The following is a 20,275-nucleotide window of genomic DNA, read 5'->3' as shown; positions in this document are numbered from 1 at the left end:
AGCGTACAGGAGGCCTGAACTCCACTCAAGACGAAAGGCGTCTCCGAGCGATTGCCACCTTGGAAACTCCAGAGCACAAACATGCTGATATTGCGCATTCTCAGTGGAGAACAGATCGAACCAAGGCTCTCTCCACTGCTGAAGGAGACCTTGTGCCACCTCCAGATGGAGATACCATTCGTAATCCGCTCTGGCGTTCAAAGAGCCTGCCAAATCCTGAACCACCAGTGATATGCTCTGCTGTTCCAGCCATGTTCAGAGGCGCAGAGCCTCCTGACAAAGGGACAATGACCCCACCCGCTTGTTGCAGTACCACATGGCGATGGTTTGTCCGTGAACACCTGCACCATCTTTCCCTTGTTAGAGAGAAGAAAGGCTTTCTATGCCAGCCGGATCGCACAGAGTTTCAGCATGCTGATGTGGAGTCAGACCCCTTTGATCTCCACCTCTCCCAGAAAGTCACCCCATATCACTACTGTCAGATCTGGCTGGGGAAGGGAGAGGGACATGCCTTTTGCCCAGCCTTGATTAGTTAACTACCACTGAAGATCTTTTGCAGTTCCCTCCAAGACCTGGACCATGTCAGAGAGATTCTCCTGATGCTGCGCCCACTGGAGCTTCAGGTTCCACTGCAGAGCGCCTGTGTATACCATCTGGCATGTGGCCCAACAGCCTCAGAGTTATTCTCAATGAAATCCAGCATAGCGGCTGAAACATCAGAAATATGTCCTTAATATCCTGGGCTCGCAAGATGCCCGAAACAGTACTGTGTTAAGAACAGTTCCAATGAAAGGGGCATCTGAGAGGGAGTCAGGTGTGACTTCGGCACTTGTGAACTTAAGCAAATGCAAAAGGTCCACTGTAGTCTGAAGGTGGAAGACAACAGCCTGGGGCAAGCTTGCCTTTAACAGCCAGTCATCGAGATAGGGGAAGACTAAACCGATGATCTTCGCAGGTGGGCTACAACCACCCCCCATCCCTAGGTGAACATCTAAGGGGCACTGATAAGGCCAAAGGTGAGCATGGTGAACTGAAAGTGCTCGTGGCCTACCATGAACTGCAAGTAATGTCTGTGGGCAGGCAGGACATGGATATGAAAGTAAGCATCCTGCAAGTCCAACGCTCCCATCCAGTCTCCTGAGTCCAGAACAGACCAGACCTGAGCCAATGTAAGCTTTTTGAACTTTTCCTGAGGAACAGATTGAGAGAGCAAAGGTCAAAGTCAAGGTGCAGATCCTTGCCCTTCTTGTCGACCAGAAAGTAGCGGGACTAGCAGCCACAGCCTACTTCTGGCACTGGAACCCTCTCTGTAGCTCCCTTGACCAAGAGAGCCATGACTTCCTCGTGGAAAAGGGACAAATGATCCTCCATTATCCGATCTTAAGATGGTGGCACGTATGGAGGGGTTGTTTCATTGGGGAGGAAGTTGTCCTTTCGGATTTTCTGCAAAACCCACCTGTCTAAAGTAATGGATTGCCAAGTGGAAGTTGATGACGATCCTGCCACCAACTATGCCAGGGTGGTGGTGGGTGGGTGGGGGTGGGGGGGTGAGACTAGCAAGGTTTAAAGGCTGCTGTGGGGTTAGACAGACTGACCAGACTGCTGGTCATCCCACCCATGAGGTCAGTTGGTCACGCATCCTCTGCCACGCATAGGCTAAGCAGCATGTAGGGCAAGTACCTAGCCATAGCCCGAGAATCCTTGAAGTGCTCAAGCTTAGAGTCTGCCTTATCTCTAAAGAGACAGGTGCCATCAAAGGGCAAGCCTGGACATCCCCTGAAAAGCTAGACGTCCTCAGGCAGGCATGGCACCTCAGGCCGCTGTTGTGGAAACAGGTTTGCCTAGAGAGTCAGTCATCTCAGGTCCACAACAAATGTGTGAATTTTGCTGTGTCTCACATCGCCTACAGACTGGAAGAGTACAGCCCGGGCGTTCCCCAGGACCTGTGGCAGCCCTTGCGCAACTATGCCCCACAAAATGTGGAAATAGCGGCCTAAACGGCATGTAGTGTTCAATGCAAAGCTGCTGGAAGAAAACATCTTCTTCCCAAATGAATCCAGCCTTTTGGATTCCCTGTCCATGGAAGCGGTAGGGAATGAGCCTGGGGAGGTAGAGGCTTCGACCACCAAGCTCTCAGGGGTGGGCGTCAGGAAACTTGGATCCTCAGGTGCAGGGCATTGATGGCGGGCAATCATGCTGTTCACAGGAGCCCCTGTGCTGACTTTGGACCAGGTATCCAGTAGGACGTCAGTGAGGGCATCAATGAATTGCAGCAGGGGTTCTGAGGTGGAAGCTCCCGGTTGCAGCACCTATGTCAAGAGTTAGTGTTGACAGCCACTAAGGGCAACTAAAGGTCCAGGACCTCAGCTGCCATCTTTACCACCATACCATAAGAAGTTCCCTCCTCCATAGCCACGGTTGGAGAGAAACCATGCCAGTATCTGGAGAAGTGCCCAGTTTGCTTGCTTCACCCAAGCCCGTAACACTAGTCCATTCCTTCATAGAGGTGGTATTTGAAAGGGTCAGTGACCCCCTCCCATTCTTCCCCCGAGGCCTAGCCTATAAAAATAGGGCTCAGGATCCAATATAGGAGGCACAGTTCCTGCCAACGCCAGTCGATACCCATCCAAATCCATGTCAGAGTTGAGGATTACAATGGGGATGGCACCACTGGTGGGCGCCAACGAAGATTGAAATAGTATGACTGGTGCTGGTCCAGATCCAGGACTGGATCCCTGGGAGCTCTCCAGGGCAACAGCTGCTGACACAAAACCCGAAGGGGCCCCCCTCTGAACCCGTGGGGCCCAAAGGCGCTCTAGCAGGGTCAGTCTGCCTAAAATAAGACGCATGGCCTCGTAAAACTTGGAGTTGGACAGGGGTCTCTCCAGCTCCTGGAAACTCTGGGAGACCCAAATTCTGCGCAGGCACAGGTTACACAGAACTAGGCCTAGAGAGGCTACGCTCTCTTATCTTGTCGGCTGAGGCCAAGTTGAAGAAAGCTTTGACATCTTGAATGTCTTCTTGTGCCTCAACTTACCCGATTGCCCGAGTACTTGGAATAGGAGGACAATGGACTCTGCAACCAATCCTGGGACCTTCCTCTCGACCGAGCCCGCCAACTTCCGAGGAGTCACCTGCTGGGCCATTACCGGCTTTAGGGAGCGCTCCATCAAAGCCTTCCGATGTATGGCATGGCACTCTGAGCATGACTTCGGGTTGTGGTCATGCTACAGACACCAAAGACACACGAGGTGCGGATCAGTCACCGGCATTGCCCGATGACAGGATCCGCAGGGAATGAATCCTGTCTTCCTAGAAGACACCTTTGACACAACAGGAGAAAACCCTCTTGAAAAAGACAACTTTGGGATAACTCTCTTCACATCAGCACTGACAAGTGCGGAAAGAAAAGAATTGGCATCAGCGTGCCTGGGTGGCTCCTATATAGGTCCTGCGATGCTGAACCGTCTGATGTGGAACCGACTGATGTGGAGCCAATCAACACCACTTAGTGGCATGCCGGGGTACTGGTCACGAAAATCTTTTTAATCCAGTCAGACAGCTTAGGAGAATTCAAAGGTACAGAATCTGCAGTTAGAAGTCTCCATCAGATATTATAACCATCAGAACATTGCCTTTACATAACACTTGAATTTTAGTGTTTGAAGAGCACACATCTGAGAAGGAATAGCTTAGAGACGATAGGGATAACCTTTCCAAGGCCTACAAAGTAATGTCAAACCCTTCTGTCAAAGGACATCTGAAAAAAACATTTACATTATGCTGTAATGTTAATTTAATGCACTTGGAGAAACAAACTCTATTTTCAGCAATAAATGGCAGATAATGTGAAGCCATCTCTTCCTGCCCTATGCTTGATTTAGCTAGTTTCTACACACACACACACCAGCTGCTGACCAACTGAGCAAGCACATGAATGTCACTCAAGAAATCTCCTTTAGAATACCTTATCAGCCTGATTAGGCAAACTGGAGGGTGCATTGGAGGAAACATAAGAGTAAGGTGGCCAAGCTCTTCATAAACAGCTGGGGTTAAGGATCTTACTTAGTATTCTGAAGCCTGAAGAGTTAAGAATCAACTTTGTTTCACACTCCTTCACTTTCAACAGATTTAAGACTAAAAGACTTAGACCAAAGACTGCTCAATAACATCATTAAGAAAAAAAGCCTTTCCGCAGGATCAGCAACTGAAAGGTAAGAATCGATGTTTCACATTTCTTGAAGTTGGAAGCAGGACTTACGATGGAGCTGGGTAAGCAGCCCGTGATAATTTAGATGACGTCTTTGGAATCTTTAATCAGATGTAGACTACATTTTGAAGATGTGCAAGGAACATCTTCACAAATTGCTGGTCTTGTGCTAGAGGTTACAGTCATCTCAATCAAACAACCTTAGAGAGAGGACAATTGTGCTTTATTCTTCTCCGTTTGACAGACAGTTCATTACTGTGGATCAAATTACTTGCTGTAGGATAGACTGAGACAGACTGAGTAAAGTGACCTATGTGCAAACTGATTTCTCTCAACTGTACAGTACTTCTGCAGTAAAGCACTGCTTTATAAATCACTGTCCCAGAGCAGTCATGTGATTTATATGTGCACTGCACTCTAGCATGGAATTGTCTGTCATAATGGATACAAAACCTAAGTTGTTTCTAGAAAAGAAGTCCCTGAAAAAAAAAAAAAAAAAAAACTCTTACAAGAAGCAACAGTGGCCTGGTAGAAAGGAAGACCTTTCATGCAACACCACCAGCACAAGTTTTCATGACTTTCTTGAACAAATGTTAAGTGCATACTAACAGAACAGGGGGAGCGGCTGATATCCTCCAGAATTAAGATTTGAAATTAAGTACACTGTGTTTCATTGACCATACTTGTGGGACTCTTTTTGCTTTTAGGAAGATACTGCATTCACCAACTTTGATGCAGCATAATTGAGCTGCAGTTTTAAGGCTCCCTAAAAAAATGTCACTTTCTAAAACCAGTAGTCTATGGAAGAGTAATTCATCTAGGATGAACTGCTAATCTTCAAGGCAAAGGAAAAGTTTGATTTTATTTTCTATGCAATTGAGTGTGGTGTTTAAAGTACAGGATTATCGAGCCTGGTTTAAGATGGTAACCCCAAACTACAATGAAAGTATTTTTCTTATTTTTTTATATAACCAACGTTATTACGTTTTCATAATAAAACAATAGATTATGCAGGTAAATCTTAGCACAAAGCAGTCACCACTCATTACAGTGAATAACAAACATGGTAGGTTCAAACAGTCCACCCCCGCCGTCGATAGATGGAATCCAAAGGAATTTGTCCCAACTATCTCCCCCAGACTCAACCACGTTTACGGGGCAAACCTTGGCTCCATAGACCGATTTTTCCTGTTGGGCACACCAGTCAACTCCCCGGCGCTGATGCGCAAGGGTGGCAGGGGCCTGGGCTTTCCAATAAACTGCAATGATTCGCTTAGCGAGCAGGAGGGCGCTACCCAGGAACACATGATCTGCTCTCATACCTCCAACGCCGTCTTGGACCCCCAGCAAAACCATCAGGGGCGATATGGGGACCTCCCACCTCAGTACTTTGGTGAGCTCACAGACTATGTTGGTCCAGTATTTTTGAATATGAGGACACACCCAAACCATATGGTAGAAATCGGCCGCGATAAGTCCACAGCAGGGACAAGCAGGCTTTGAGAGAAGATGTGCTCGATGTAATCTGGAGGTAAGCACTGTGCAGATAACAGGACTGAATCAGTTGCAACCAAGAGTAAATAGTAAGAGCCCTTGGTACCATTAAAGCATCTCTCCAATCCTCCTCCTCAAAGGGGCCTATTCAGTTCTTTCAACGGGTTCTGAGGTGGCCTAGATCGCCCGGTGTATTTGGCATATCTTTCCTTTGCCTAGTACTACAGTGAGGAGTTTGGCCTCTAAGGGGCTGAATTCCGGAAGTGGTTGTCCATTGTGTATGACGCAGGGCAGCTCTCCAATAAGACTATTTTGGTGATGGGGCAGTACTTTGAGAAATCTGAGAGGCATGTAGCACAGCCAGGATTCAGGAGAAACCCATAAGGCCCATAAGGGTCTGACCAGCCTCCATTAAACCAATCATGGATCACAAGAAGATAAGAGGTCATGTAGTATGGTTATCAGTTGATGATCCTTAGGCCGCCTTCATATGATGTGCGCTGGCAGTTTAAGCGCAAGCCGGGGTCAGCACGCCACCACAGGAAGGAGGATGCGATCCTGCCTTGCAGTCGGAAACGAATGTTTGAGATGACGAGTGGGGCATTCTGAAATACGTAGAAGAACCGAGGCAAGATCATCATTTTTACAGAGAGCAACACTGCCCATCAAATTTAATGGGAGATACTGCCATTTGGTGAGGTCTTGCTTGGTTTTCTTCAGCAAAGGTTTGAGGTTTAAATTCCACATAAGATCAGGGTGGAGAGTCACCCAGATGCCCAAGTATCTGATGCTAAGGTGACAGATAGGAATATCAGTTTGCCAATCAAAGCAGTCTCGGGAATGGACCAAGGGCATCAGCACTGATTTAGAGGCATTCCTTCGGAGGCCTGAGGCCCCTTCGAAACAGCATCAGATGTGGAGACATTAGGGAACGGTAATGGCAGGGCTGGCCAGGTAGAGGAGGACGTCATCCACATATATTGCAATAGGGTCCTCATTTTCTCCTCCCCAATTCTAACCTCAGAGTTGAGCATCTCCGAGGATCAGGTGTGCTTGGGGCTCGCTTGCGGGCGCACAGAGAAGGGGGGGGGGGGGGATAGGTTTAACCCTGCCTGGTTCTCTGTCTAATCGGGAAGGCATGTAATAGGCTTTCATCATTGTAGGACTGGAGTAGAGGACCTGGACAAGATTGTGAAAGTGAGGTCCCATCCCGGCATGCGCCAAGACTGCTCCCAGATAGCCCCAGTCTACTGCATCAAACGTCTTCTCCAAATCAAGGAAAAGTAGTGCTTGATCAGAAGAGAGGCGATATCAGTTGCCAATGCCATGTGGAGGCGCTTGATGCAATGCCTTGAGCTATGAGCCGGCATAAAGTTGCACTGATCAAGGTGTACCAAGGTGGGAAGGACACATTTAAGTTGTGTAGCTAAGACAATAGCAAAAATGGTAACCTCACAATTAATGAGGGAGATGGGGTGGTAAGCTGCACAAGAGGTGGAGGGAGGCGGTCGATTTTGGTATCACAACAACAGTAGCTGTGCCTAGTTCAGATTGGAAGGCCCCTTCTACCTCTTTAAAGAGGGCCAATAGTTTAGGGACTAAAATTTCTCTAAAGGGGGTGTAGCATTCAGCCGGAAAGCAGTCCGGGCTGGGGGGTTTTCCGGAGGTTAAAATGGATACAACTGTGGATATTTCTGAGGATGTAAGAAGTTTATCCAGCATCCAAGCCTCTCTCTGGGATAGTCGGGGGAGAGCAAAGTCTGTGAGAATCTGCGTGGAGTAATCAGGGTCATCTCTGTGTGAGGCCATATGTAGTTTGTGGTAATAGTGGGCAAAGGTGCGTGCCACTTCTGGTAGTGTGTGTACTTTGTTGCCCCAGTCGTCAACAAATTCAGGCATGATCCTAGCAGTTTGGTGATTGGAGGCAAGCCAGTACAGAAGTTTACCATTCTCTTCTCCCCAGCTGTATATTTTAGCCCTTGTGGCGTGCCATGTAGGTTTGGCTGATTCGAGCGACTGGTGACGTAACTACGGAGGCAGAGTTTTCCGGGTTTAGTCTCCATCTGGGTCAGCATCTATACTGGCCTCTTGATGGAGGACACATGCCTCTAACTGAGTGATGTGGAGTAAGCGGGTTCGTTCAAGTCCACAAAGATAACCCTTGGCGAATCCTCACAGGGTCGCCTTGCTGGCCGTCCAAAGAGTGCGACAAAAGAGACAGAGCCCTCATTGTTGTTAAAATAGTTCTGAAGTTCCACACCTACTGGATGGACATACGTCCTGCCTTCCAAGTTGCAAGCATTAAAGTGTCATATTGGGCACATGCCTTACCAGGGAGTGAGGGGGGGGGGGAGCGGTTCCGAGATGAAGGTGGATCGGGGTGTGGTCAGATATGCCTCCTGGTAGGAGTTGGACCAGAGTGACGCTTCGGCAATCCAGAGCCAGCATAAAAAACAGATATATTTGTGAGTGAGTGCGATGTGCTGCAGATGTATGTGTAAAATGTGTGGTGGATGTGTCTCAGTGCCACGTCCACCACACAACACATAAGTCGAGCAATGTGGTCCAGTCAGTGAGGTGGCGAGGTCCCAAGTCATCAAGTTCGGGAGCAGAGACAGTGTTGAAGCCGCCCCCTTTTAGGGTCATACCCTCTGGGAGATCTACTAGGTGTGTAGAGAAATCCTGAAGGAAGGTTTAGCGGGCCACGGAAGGGGCATATATGCTCACAAGATAAATGGTGTGTCCCTCAAGTGTTCTGGTGAGGGACAAAAAAAGCAACCTTGAGGGTCTCTCACATCATGGAAGACCATCATGGGAAAGGACCATCGTAGCAATATGGCCAATCCTCTGGAGTCCCTGGTATATCTTGTATGGTAGACCCCGTCATATCCTTTATGAGCTAGGAAAGGACAATGATTGCCTAGGAGGGAGTCTCCTTCAGTAGCAGGACATCTAGGGAGATTTGGTGTGCGAAAGTGAGAACTGCTGTACGTTTTACCCGGTTTAACACACTGTTAACATTCTAGGATAGAGCTCGGAAGGTTGTCATAGTGGAAGTGTTGTAGAATGTGGCGGTACGGTATGAGGAGATATGAAGTACCTCCATTCATTCAGTGAGTGGTAGGCAGGGTGGTAGCTTGTCACCCGGTAAGACCCAGAATACATCTTGTGAAGCATGTAGGAGAAGTAGTGTGCCTGCATGCAAGTAGGACCTAAAAAAGCAGGTGATGAGCAAAGTTTAACTAAGAACAGATGAAACATTAAACATTTTCTGAATACAACCCCACCCCATACTTTCCCCTAGGAAGAATCTGTCGCCCTCTTTGAAAATTGAAACATAAGATACAGAACACAAAGTCGAAAGGGGAGACCCCCTCCTCTAGAAAGCATAAATGTAAGCCATCAGATTCCAGTTGAAATGGTTTTCAGTTAGAGAGATTTTTCTGCCCCTCCGCAGATGGGCCACTGTGGGGTTGGGGGGTTGTTCACAGTGTAGGACTCATGGTGTCTCATTAGGGATGTCCTCATTTGATGCCAAGTGCTCCTCCATTACAGGAAGTTGATGGACCAGTGAGGGGGACGGAAGGTTGTTGTGGTTCTTGGGAGATCACGAGGAGGAATTAAAGTCTGGGTCGCACCGCCGCTGCCGCTAGCGGGTCCAGTGGCGCTGTGGCTTAGGCTTTGGTCCCTTGGTTGGATTGGCAGAGGATTGTGCAGGGATCTTCACAGAGGGACAACAGGAATGTTCCTCCGTGAGTATCTTCCAGGCGGTCTCTGGGGTATCAGAGACGTGAGTTTTGTTTGCATAGATCACTCTCAAGCTAGCAGTCGATATTGGAGCTCCATTGCCCTCAGCTTTGCTTGAACTCAATGTATGAGCGGCGTCGCTGTTGGACCTAGCGAGTATAGACGGGGGAAGAGGAGGTCCCTGGTATCTTCAAAGCAAAGGTACGGGCGTAGAAAGGGACTCATGAACTATGGCGTCTCTGTTGCGTAAACTGAGAATATGGGCTAATATCAGCCAAGGAGTCGCACCTGGTGATGGCCTGGAGGTTACAGCTTGGTGGGCTTGTTCAACTACAAACCATGGCGACAGATGGTCAGATGGCATCCAGGTTTTTTTCCAGGCTTCCAAAAAGTCAGCGGCTTGCTGTGGTTCCGTCCCTTCAGGTATGCGATCACTCGTATAGTATTGCGCCTGGACATACTCCCTGCATCGTTAGCGCAACAATGGAGCTCCACTGTGCGTGCGAGAAGACTTACAATGAAAGTTTTTTAAGCCCCTACTGAGTCACTCTGATGCTCCCAAAAACAATTCTCGTAGTTTATGCAAAAATGTATAAGAGCATTCTTGGGAGTAGTTGAGGATAATTTATTTCACAAAGTGGGCATCTGAACATGAAGCTTCAAATTAACATATAATAACTGAGTTAACAAAAGAAATCCACAAGCTGTACACTACTTCCATTATCCTTCTGATACAGTATGATTATCTGAGATATTTTGCAAGATCCAAAAAGATGAAAAACAAAACAGGGCAGTCCTGGAAGCAAACTGCACGAACAAAGTTAAAAGACCAACATAAACTTGATAACAAGGGTTGATTAATTTGCAGAAACTAGACAGAGCCCAATACAAATAATTCCAGAGCCACCAGAAATTTAAAAAATCTATATCCCAACACCCTGGCCTTCCTAAGCACAAAGCAAAGGCTAAAAAAAAAAAAAAAAAAAAAAGGAGATTCAAAATCAAAGCAGTCACTGACCTTGCTCGGCCTTCAATCATGCCAACTGCAAATACAGTTTCTCTTATGTGTTTTACTATATAACTGTCACCAAAAATGCAATGAAAACAAAATTAATCTCAGGGGCATTCTTTGCAACAAATGTAGTACAGGCAAAAATGTTCATAACCACTGAATAATTGATGTTACCAATACCGAGCATCTTTCTGGTGAAGGGTGCAGACAGAGCATGTCAAATAATCTAGACAGAATCCTCATTTAAGGTCACAATTTTCTCCCAAACAAGAAGAAAAATACACAACAAGTTATTGAAGCTAAGATCCATCATGAAAGGAAGAGCATGTGTAGCTAATCTGAACATCAAAACCATTTGTTCTCATAGCCCTCCAGCATGGACACTGATGACAGACCTTTCAGGGGTTGGAACATTGTCACTTTGGAGACTATTACAGATTGAAATACACATGCACCTGCTTTTCTGGTATTTCAAGAAACCTTCAAAACTGTCAGCAGGACTCACATACAAGCAGTGAGACAAAAAAATCAATATGGATGTTAACACTGAATCTTTAACTATGCTGAAGCACTCTAGACCTTCAAGGCATGGATGAGCATCATGATGGTGATTGGCGCTGAGAACCTGTCCAAGCCTTGTGCTGTGAGATACGATAGCAAAGACGGACGTAGGTGCAACCTCCTTGGAACTTTTGTTATACTAGTTTTACACAGGAGGCAGAACCAATTTGACACATTAAGAACTGTAATTGCTCCATTTATTTTCAAGAATTTGGGGCCACAGAGAACCCTCACAAACAGGAGTTATCAGAATTGTTTTCCTTAGACATACTAACCCCAGAAGGAAATTCTGCAAAATCTCCTGTGGGCTTTGAAAAGAGGAAAATGGTAATAGTGAAAAAAAGAAAGAAAAGAAAAAAAAACTAATCAGAAAAATATACCTCCAAAATATAATCTTTAAAAAAGTTGAATTAAATTAAAAATGTTTCAAATTGAATATTTAGAACAGAAAACGAAAACACATTAGAGGCTGGTGTTTGGAATTTTTTTTTGTAAATGGAAAAAGACTAAGTAAGTGAAACAGATCCTGGGAGAGTGGAACCAATACAATTTGTTAAAGTAGCAGGCTCAAGGTTTAGGCAGAGATGACTGCATGTTCAAATTTATGTTTTTTAGATTTTTTCTTCTGTTGCAGAAAGGTTATGTGGGCTTTATAATGCTATCAATTGTGAAATGTTGAAAATGAAGTTTCTAGAGATGTGGTAAACAGCCCGGCTGTCAATTCTGCAGCCATTATTTTGACACTGTGGAGCAATCTTGTCGTGCCAGCCCTCAAGATGCAGGGACTGCGATAAAAGGGTGGAGGCAAGCTCGTCTAAATCTTCCTGGCACTCCTCATTATGATATAGGAGGGAAAAGTTTGAGCCCCAGAGAGAGTCATATTTGATTTTGCTTGGCAAGAGAAACCGGGAAGGATATCACAAAATATTTTGAAGGCTTTCAGGCCAATAAGGGGGAGCTTGGGAATCCAATATGTCCTAAATACTAGATGGCATACACGTTTCAAATACTGGGGGATTGGTCAGAGAGAGCATTCAGCTGACTCTAAATCTAGAATGAGCTGTAGCCACTATGTCATTGTGGGATTTGATTTGACCTCCCATGCCAAGTAGACCCTAAAGATTGTATTTCAGTAAGATAATGACGACAGTTCCAAACATATGTGACTTTACTGTGCTCTCCAATGCCCTCAGTATATTATCATCCCCACCCGACACACAAACCACAATAGAGACTTCTCATCAGTTAGTGCAGACACTCGAATGAGTCATGGAAATAGAGAGAATGTAGGATTCTGACCGAACTATGTGAAAATGACAAGATCCTGTCAGTTGCAATTGGCCTTTGTGGTGATAGAGAGTTTCTGGTACTGGCTGCTACAACATTCGGCATTACATCCAGTTAATAAATAAGGCATTGTCAAACAGCCAGCTGACAATCTCTGGAAAGATGGTAAACTCGATGGACTGAACAATAGTGGCAGTCTAAAAGATAATGTCGGATTCCTCAGACAGACTCAGAATTGCTATTACCTTAAACAATCCATCCAATCCACCACCTCCTTGAATAGTACCACCAGCAACATGGAACATTATACCTTCAAACTTCTCATCACCATGAGCAGCACCCTCATCTACTGCCCCACCACCCCTTACCCCTGGACCACATACCAACTCTGGGAGCACCATCGCAGCCAACAAGGCCACGAGAACCAAACCACAAACAAGCTGGTACATAGAAGAGTTCAGGCATGTCAAATGTCACTGCAAGTAACCTGAATGCAGATGGATACAGAGTCAGCCCAACACCCACAAGAGCATCTACAAATCCTACCTCAGACGCTACCATCAGCAAATACGATCCACCAAATGATCTGCACTGACCAGATCAAAAACAGGACCAAAGTGCCAGGAAATCTTTTCCTTAGTGAAAGATTTCACCTCTCAGGCAGCAAGATCCACGAGCGAAACACCCTCTCAGGATATCTAAACCCAGCTGTCCCTATTCTTCAGCAACAAGAGCACCACCATCTACCAGCATTTACAAAAACCTCAAGCCCAAACCAGATCCTTCCACCCTCACAGCGCTCCAGCCCATCTCTATCAGCACCCAGAGGACCAACATGACCACCTGGTCCACCATTACCACTCAAGAAACTGCAACGACCATTTAGTCCATACACTGCTGAGTAACTTCGGATGCCTGCCCTCACCTTGAATGACCCGAACAACTAGCAGCCTATCTCCCAACTACCCTACAAGACAAAAGTCACAGAAAAGACGACAAACAAATGCTTACCCACCCACCTCACAGACAACCACCTCCTCAAAGGCCATTCAATCCAGATTCAGGCCTACCCACAGTACTGAGACTGCCTTCATCGCCGCCATGAAGGACATCCAGCTGATCATGGACTGAGCTGACAAGGGGGCCCTCATCCTACTGAATCTTTCAGCAACCTTCAACACAGTCTCCTGTTTTTAATTCAACAACTGCACAAAGCCAGCATCTTAAGTCCCACACTTCACTGGATTTGCTTCTCCCTGACTGGCCAGACACCCGCAATCCGCTTGGCCCTCTTCACCTCAACGCGGTCAACCTATTCTGCGGAGTTCCACAAGGATCCTCATACTTTATTTTGATGACACCAAGATCATACTCTATCTGTGCGACAAGACACCAAACAATCGGAACAATCAGAACAATTTCTCTGCCTGCATGACCAAAGTCAGAAGATGGATTCAAACCATTCCCTCAAGTTCAACACAGACAAGACGGAAGTAGTAACCTTTGGAAAAGATACCTTGTTCTGGGACTCCACACCTGGTGGCTTGCTGAGCTTGAACCTCACCCCTTCCAGCAACCCACACAAAGAACCTCTGAATAGGAATCAACTACCAACTCATCATAACCAGTCATGTGAACGCAGTCTCCTATTTCTACAAATTCAAGATGCTCAAGAAGATTTTAAACTGGAAGATTACTAACAATGGCAGAACAGTCACCCAATACCTCATTACCAGCAAGGTGCACTATGGCAATGAACTCTACGCTGGAATAAATGCTTCAAACTCCTCACACATACAAAGGCTTCCACAACATTGCACCATGTACCTCAACAACAGCATATACTTCTACATACCTAACAGACACCTCAGCTTAGCAGGCTCCTACTTGCCACACTCCCAGCATACACAGAACGCAATCCGGCAGTCATGCCTTCTCCTACCTCACTCCCTGCACATCAGAGCCTTCTTCCCAGCTCTTGAATTCTGCGAAAAACTTAAGACCCGGCTGTTCAATAAGCCGTAACCTTTGCTCAGCTCATACTGCTACTGCTTCAGCACCAGGATTCCCTCCGAGGCGAGTTGAGCACTATAACAATACATATAACACACCAATCCAAGTAGCTGGCTCAACATAATCGGAGTAACTCACTGGCCTCATCTGACCTACTTCATTGATAAAGAGTCCAAATCCATTTTGGTTGTGGATGGCTATATGTCTATGACTCATGCAGATTTACATATTTTCAAAAAATCACAACTCCCCTAAAGAAGTATACATGAAAATAATACACTTCAATGCTTACTAAACCTTGATGCATACTCAGTACAATTTTATTCAAGTGAAAATAAATAACAGTACTACACAAGGCAGAAATTAAAGAATTATTTTCCTATGGGAAACCAACAATTGCCCAATTAAATATAATGATGCAACTTTTTCTATGTCACCAAGAGATTTACAGGTGATTTAGAGTGGGAAACTGCCTGTGCAAATGTTTAACTCCCACAAATTTCCCTGGTCAGATCATTGCACAAGGCCCCCTTGTAATGACTGACCTTACTGTGGTTCTCCAAAAGTCTTATTTTAATTAGGATCAAGGAGTATCTAGCACAGGTCGATTTTGCACATGGAAGTTTCATTTACATGTGCAGAACACGTCTTGAACAAGGCCTTCAGATAAACTCCTGCCCAGGCATGATACCATTTAGTGCAGTAATGGACAAAAAAGAAACAGGACTGACAGAAGGTGGCTGGAAAAAACGAACCCTGCAACAAGCAATATATTCCACTAAAATCTTCAGTTAAAAGACTTGTCGTTTTGATACAATGCCGAAAAAGCACTGAAATGTGCCAGTTATGGTGAGTAAAGCCACCCTTCGTCACATCCACTGAGACATCTCGTTTGACTGTGACGTATATTTGAGGTAAGAGCCAACTTCAACAGTAGGCATCATGCTTAGGGCCCAGAGACGGGCCTATAACTAGGTCCTGCAATAAACAGCAAGACTAAAAATTTGATTAGGCACAGTCTGCAGCCATATTCAGTGTTCTGTGGGTACAAGTTCGACACTTTGTCAAGGGCATCCCAGCCTCCTTAGAGGAGACAGCCTGCACTCAAAATGCTCAACATCAGCTTGAGGTGAATCGGCATGCGCATAATGTTACATCATATCATAAGTCACAAGTAGAGCACCAAAGACAGGGCGGATAAAACGTATGGATGTACTGGTCACTGGACTACAGAACTTTCTGTGCTTTATGGGGTTTGTACTGTAATGACAACACCCCTTTCACTGACCTAACGCTACAACAGTACTATTGAAAATTCATAACATCTGTCAAGTGGCAGCCAGATTATAAACACCGCACTGGCACTACAACTTAACAGCTTTGATTAAACAATACTGAGTGTCCATGAAATAGCGAGGCAATTTAATGCCATTAAGTGTGGGTTGATGTCCTTTTTTCTATGATCATAATTCACAAATTAAGAGCATTGTGTTCACTGTCTACAAGCTTGGTCATCTAGTATGCGCCTCAGGCACACTAGTGACTGGTCAAGTAAATCAGAGGCATTTCAATTGTGTAGTTAAGTGTCTTCAGGTATATGAGTAATTACGAAAAATCGAACGTTCCTTAAAATGGAAGCATATGGCAAGAAATGATTCTGTAACAAGAGGTCACAAGAAAAAGAAATAATCCATAAAATCTCAGGACAAATTCATTTCATGCATTCAATCCTCATACACTTTTCTATGACAACATATCAAATGAAATATACCTAGATTGTTTTTTTCAGCACATAAATTAATGTTTGTACAAGGGATACAAAAGTATACCCAAACAGAGATTCAGCAAATGCTCTCTGTACATAGACTGAAGCCAGATGAATTCTCTCCCAAAAACACATTTATGCTCCATTCTTTGGTGCAATGGAAGGACTCACCTTTAGGACCAATTTGCAGGCAAAGTAAAAGAGTGCTACCACACGCCCCCAGTTGAAAGACCCATCTGCAAACATTTGACAGGCGACCTGCATGAAGACCTCTTTGGGAGAGTTGGTTGGCACCTGATCGATCATTCTAGGAAGAACATAATACACTGTTAACTAGTTAGAATTCTAAGCTATACTACAAACAGGGCAACAAATATATGCACGCCACACTGGTCTCAACATTGCCCATCTCCCACTGTGCCCAAAATGTTTTCAAATACATTAAGCCAGTGGTTCCCAAACTGTGCGCCACGGCGCCCAGGTGCGCCATCAAAACAAGACAGGGGCGCCATGAGCTGCATCATTACCGATAGCAGTGACCTAATTCTGTAGCTGCATATTAGAATTTAGATAATCCCCTAGATTAAAAAAAGTCATAAGCCGTTTTCCTTGTTTAGAGTGCACAGCTCATGATTGTGGAACTTCGAGTGAGAAATTGAAATACAGCAAGGAAGGGCCTTGAAGTTTAATCCTCAAACACCATCTAGTGGTAGTAATTATAGTACACACTAGTTCTATTCACAAAAACCTGCAGGCTCAAGTTTACTAAGATTTCGCACAATGTGATGAAACTTCAAATTTTGCTGTGCATTGTTGCATTAAAGAGAAAACAGAGTGCAGCACCATATATGCAAAACTTTGCATGCTGCTGGTGTCACTCCCAGATCTAGCACACAAATAGGCTGCTTTGTGCGACTCACAGTCAAACACCAGAGTGCAGAGGAGAGCATATGCTGTCTAGCATAGGATTAGTACTGGAGACATTCCCCTCTGTACAAATTTCTAAGCATAGTTTATATTGTTTCTGACTTAACCAATTATATATTTAATTAAACAACTGTTATATTTGTATGTTGTTACATCTATGATTATAATACCTTCATTGGCTTTATCCCAATTATTTTCAGCGTGAAAAATGTAAGTACTCCTGAGGCCCGGCTCACATCCCCCCACCCGCCCAAAAAACAAAATAGCATAACGGGGAGCCGCGGCCAATGGCCAATAGGTCAAGGGAGGCGCGGGTCAAAAAAGTTTGGGAACCACTGCATTAAGCTATTCATTTTGCATTCCATCCCCTAAACGATTTGCCAGAGAGGTCCTCGTTTCAGTTTCTACTGCAATGACAGGTGGAAGTTGCTCAGAACAACACAGTCCCCTCACTCATCATAAGATTGATAGTGATCCTGCTGAATGTAGACTTTGCTTGCCGTCACGCATCTCCTATGTAAAAAAGAAGGCATACAGAATAAGCCTCTGCTACGAGGGCCATCCCTTCAGGTCTTGATGCAAGCAGGGTGAAGACCATGGCTCATCACCAGAGTGATGCTGCTCTTCTTCAGCTTGCAGTCTGCAATACCCTACTGCTCTGCTGATATCACAAGCTTCTAGAGTACAAAGTAAGGAATATGTGCGGGGAAAAAAAATCTTTACTTAGTATTCGAGAACCTTGAATTTTAGACATGTTAGGACTCTTCAAAAGTATTTTTACTCGTTTTACTACTTTCCACTTAACATGCACTATAGCCGATTTCTCAATTGTGGGTTGTTGCAAGGTTGTCATGCTGGTCCTTTCCTTTCCTTCATTGGTATTACGATAACAGCAGTGTTATGACACCAGTATTCAGCAAAAGCAAGAAGAGAACAATTAATGAAATGACTGTGCCTTAACCATTCCAAACAACTCTCAACCAACAATATGTCCCGGAAGAACACCCTGTTCATTACCATAGTACTCCCACATGCAGATTCCTACTGCTGCAAAGTGGAATCACAATATTAAAACTAGAAACAGAAACACTCAATCCCAGTACACACTGTCACAAAACCATTCCCAGTATGCCCTTCATTCTGGCAGACACTCTTCTATACCTGTATTTCCAAGTTGAAATGAATAAACTGAATCAGTCACCTTTGCAGCTCCATGTTCCCATCTAGTTCATCTCCAATTTTGCGTAGACACTCGCTCAATCGCTTGGTGGAGGGATCAACAGGCATCTCATTTCGTCCCAGCTCTTGCCTTGCCTGGCTGACCTTTTCCTCACTGCAGGTCCTCTCCACACGATCTTCAATGAATCTATAGATAAAGGAGTACCAAAGAGGCAGAGAACAGTGGGACAAGAACTCTCAGATATGAAATCAGAAGCATTTTGTTTGGCAAAGCACCAAAACCAATCCTCAAGCCACACATCAGGCTAACGAGTGGTCTAAAACTGTGGTGGTCCAAAACCCTAAAAAAGCAACTCCACTGCCCAAAACTATAAGAAATTAGAGGTGATATGGAACTGCAATCCTCAAACCGTAAACTGGGACCAGACACTGTACTTTTGCCTATAGAAGGTTTGTAGTAAGAGAAGGCTACATTTGCTAAGAAACTCTTGGTCAGTATGGCTTGGTCACTATGGCATGGCCAACACCACCTTCAATGAGTGCTCTTTTTCTTTTTGCAATTTACTTGGGCTCTCCATCTCTACCAGTGCAGAAGCTATGTCTCATAAGATATCGTGTAAGTAATGCTTCCTGACATTTTCCCTGTATAACCAAAGGAGAGATGAGGTAAAGGGAATGAGGCAGAATTGAACAGGCGAGGGAAGGGAGAATGTAAGGGCAAGTGAGCAAGCGAGGGTAGTCATAGTAGAAGGAGAGAACCGGCCCGGGGTGGTGGGGACAGACAGCGAAGGCAGGTGAGGTAGACAGAGAGGGCAAGCATGGAATACAAAGAGACATAAGACGAGCCGGTGGGGAGAAAGCCAATTAAAGGCAAGCCAATGGACAAGCCTTCGAGTCCTATACTCTGAATAATTATCATCTAGTCAGGACTTTTTTTCCCCAATCATGAGCAACATTTCTGTCTGAGCTCGTGCTACGTTGTGAAGCAAAAGGCCCTTTTGAACCCATTTCAAACCAGAGAAATGTTATTTTACAGTATTCTATCTGAGCTGCAGCTCTTCCAAAACCAACTATTTAAAACATCACTGATGGCACTGCTTCTATACTGTAAAACTTTCAATCCTTTATTTGTTTTGTATTTTCACTTAATGTAGCAGAGTACAAATGGCAAATATGCTGAAAAATGGAATGAGGAAATGCAATAGAGAACCCGCTAAAGCTTTGAAATAGAATCAAATCCCCAGGTTAGGAGTATCCATTTCTCACAACCACAGAGAACTAGAAGAGAAGAATGGGAAATGTAAGTGTTTAAGCAAGAAGAATAAGCCAGCCTGGAAGCAAACATCTGATCCCATCTGCATGCCTCCCAACCACCCAGAAGTCGTGCCCCATAAGACTTACCCACGTAGAAGCACTCCACCCATGCGCATTATCTGGTCCGTGCTGGCCCCTGAAAGAAAAGGCCCATCCTAAGCTCAGTAGCATAGTAACATATAGCAATTTCTGATAACGTTGGACCATTTCTCAATACCTTGATCCACCACAACAGAAAGCTGGTGCGACAGAACAAAGCTTGCCTGGGCTCAAAACTAGATCCTCTCCTCCCCATGAATCGTCTGTCCCTAAATCCAGAAGTATGTACTCCGACCTGCTAATACATGTACATGAGTAATTTTGTTTATTCTTAACCTAACCCTTGCTTCCATGAGTTTTTGCATTGCAAGTGATTTTTGTCTAATGCACTGGTTGTTATTGGCTTGATGTTTCAAGTCTATATGCATTTGGTTGAAAGACGCACTTTACGAATAATAAATCAAAGCAAACTCCCCTGGTAAATTTCGATCTTCTAGTGTCCCCTTTTTGCTGGAAAGTATTTTCACCTTGTATATTATCTGTGCCATTGACTAAGCCCCCACATGCCAGGCATTTTTAGGTCTTGCTTAGTCTCGCCAAATCATATCGAAGAACGATGGAGGACAATAACAATGATGCCTTAAGTGGTTAAGGGTATGCCTTGATGTGGGTGCCTTGCTTATTGTTCCATGAGATCTAAAGTATACCTCACTCACGAGGGCTAACA

At 45.0% G+C, this 20,275-nt stretch overlaps 1 protein-coding gene across 1 annotated transcript in view; it reads right to left on the bottom strand.

Annotated features, from left to right (window-relative positions):
* The window catches only part of BAX (BCL2 associated X, apoptosis regulator), a 61,580-nt gene that overhangs the window by 14,056 nt on the left and 27,249 nt on the right, over positions 1–20,275 (bottom strand). The window contains exons 2-4 of the mRNA XM_069200941.1: positions 19,597–19,645; positions 18,218–18,382; positions 16,261–16,396 (exon numbers count right to left, since the gene is read on the bottom strand). Coding sequence (XP_069057042.1) covers positions 16,261–16,396; positions 18,218–18,382; positions 19,597–19,645 — 350 coding nt within the window. The remainder of the gene's footprint in view (positions 1–16,260; positions 16,397–18,217; positions 18,383–19,596; positions 19,646–20,275) is intronic.

Source organism: Pleurodeles waltl, chromosome 7 (assembly GCF_031143425.1).
Source record: "Pleurodeles waltl isolate 20211129_DDA chromosome 7, aPleWal1.hap1.20221129, whole genome shotgun sequence".
In the NCBI taxonomy this organism is placed as follows: domain Eukaryota; kingdom Metazoa; phylum Chordata; class Amphibia; order Caudata; family Salamandridae; genus Pleurodeles; species Pleurodeles waltl.
This window is presented reverse-complemented; position numbering and strand designations above follow the sequence as displayed.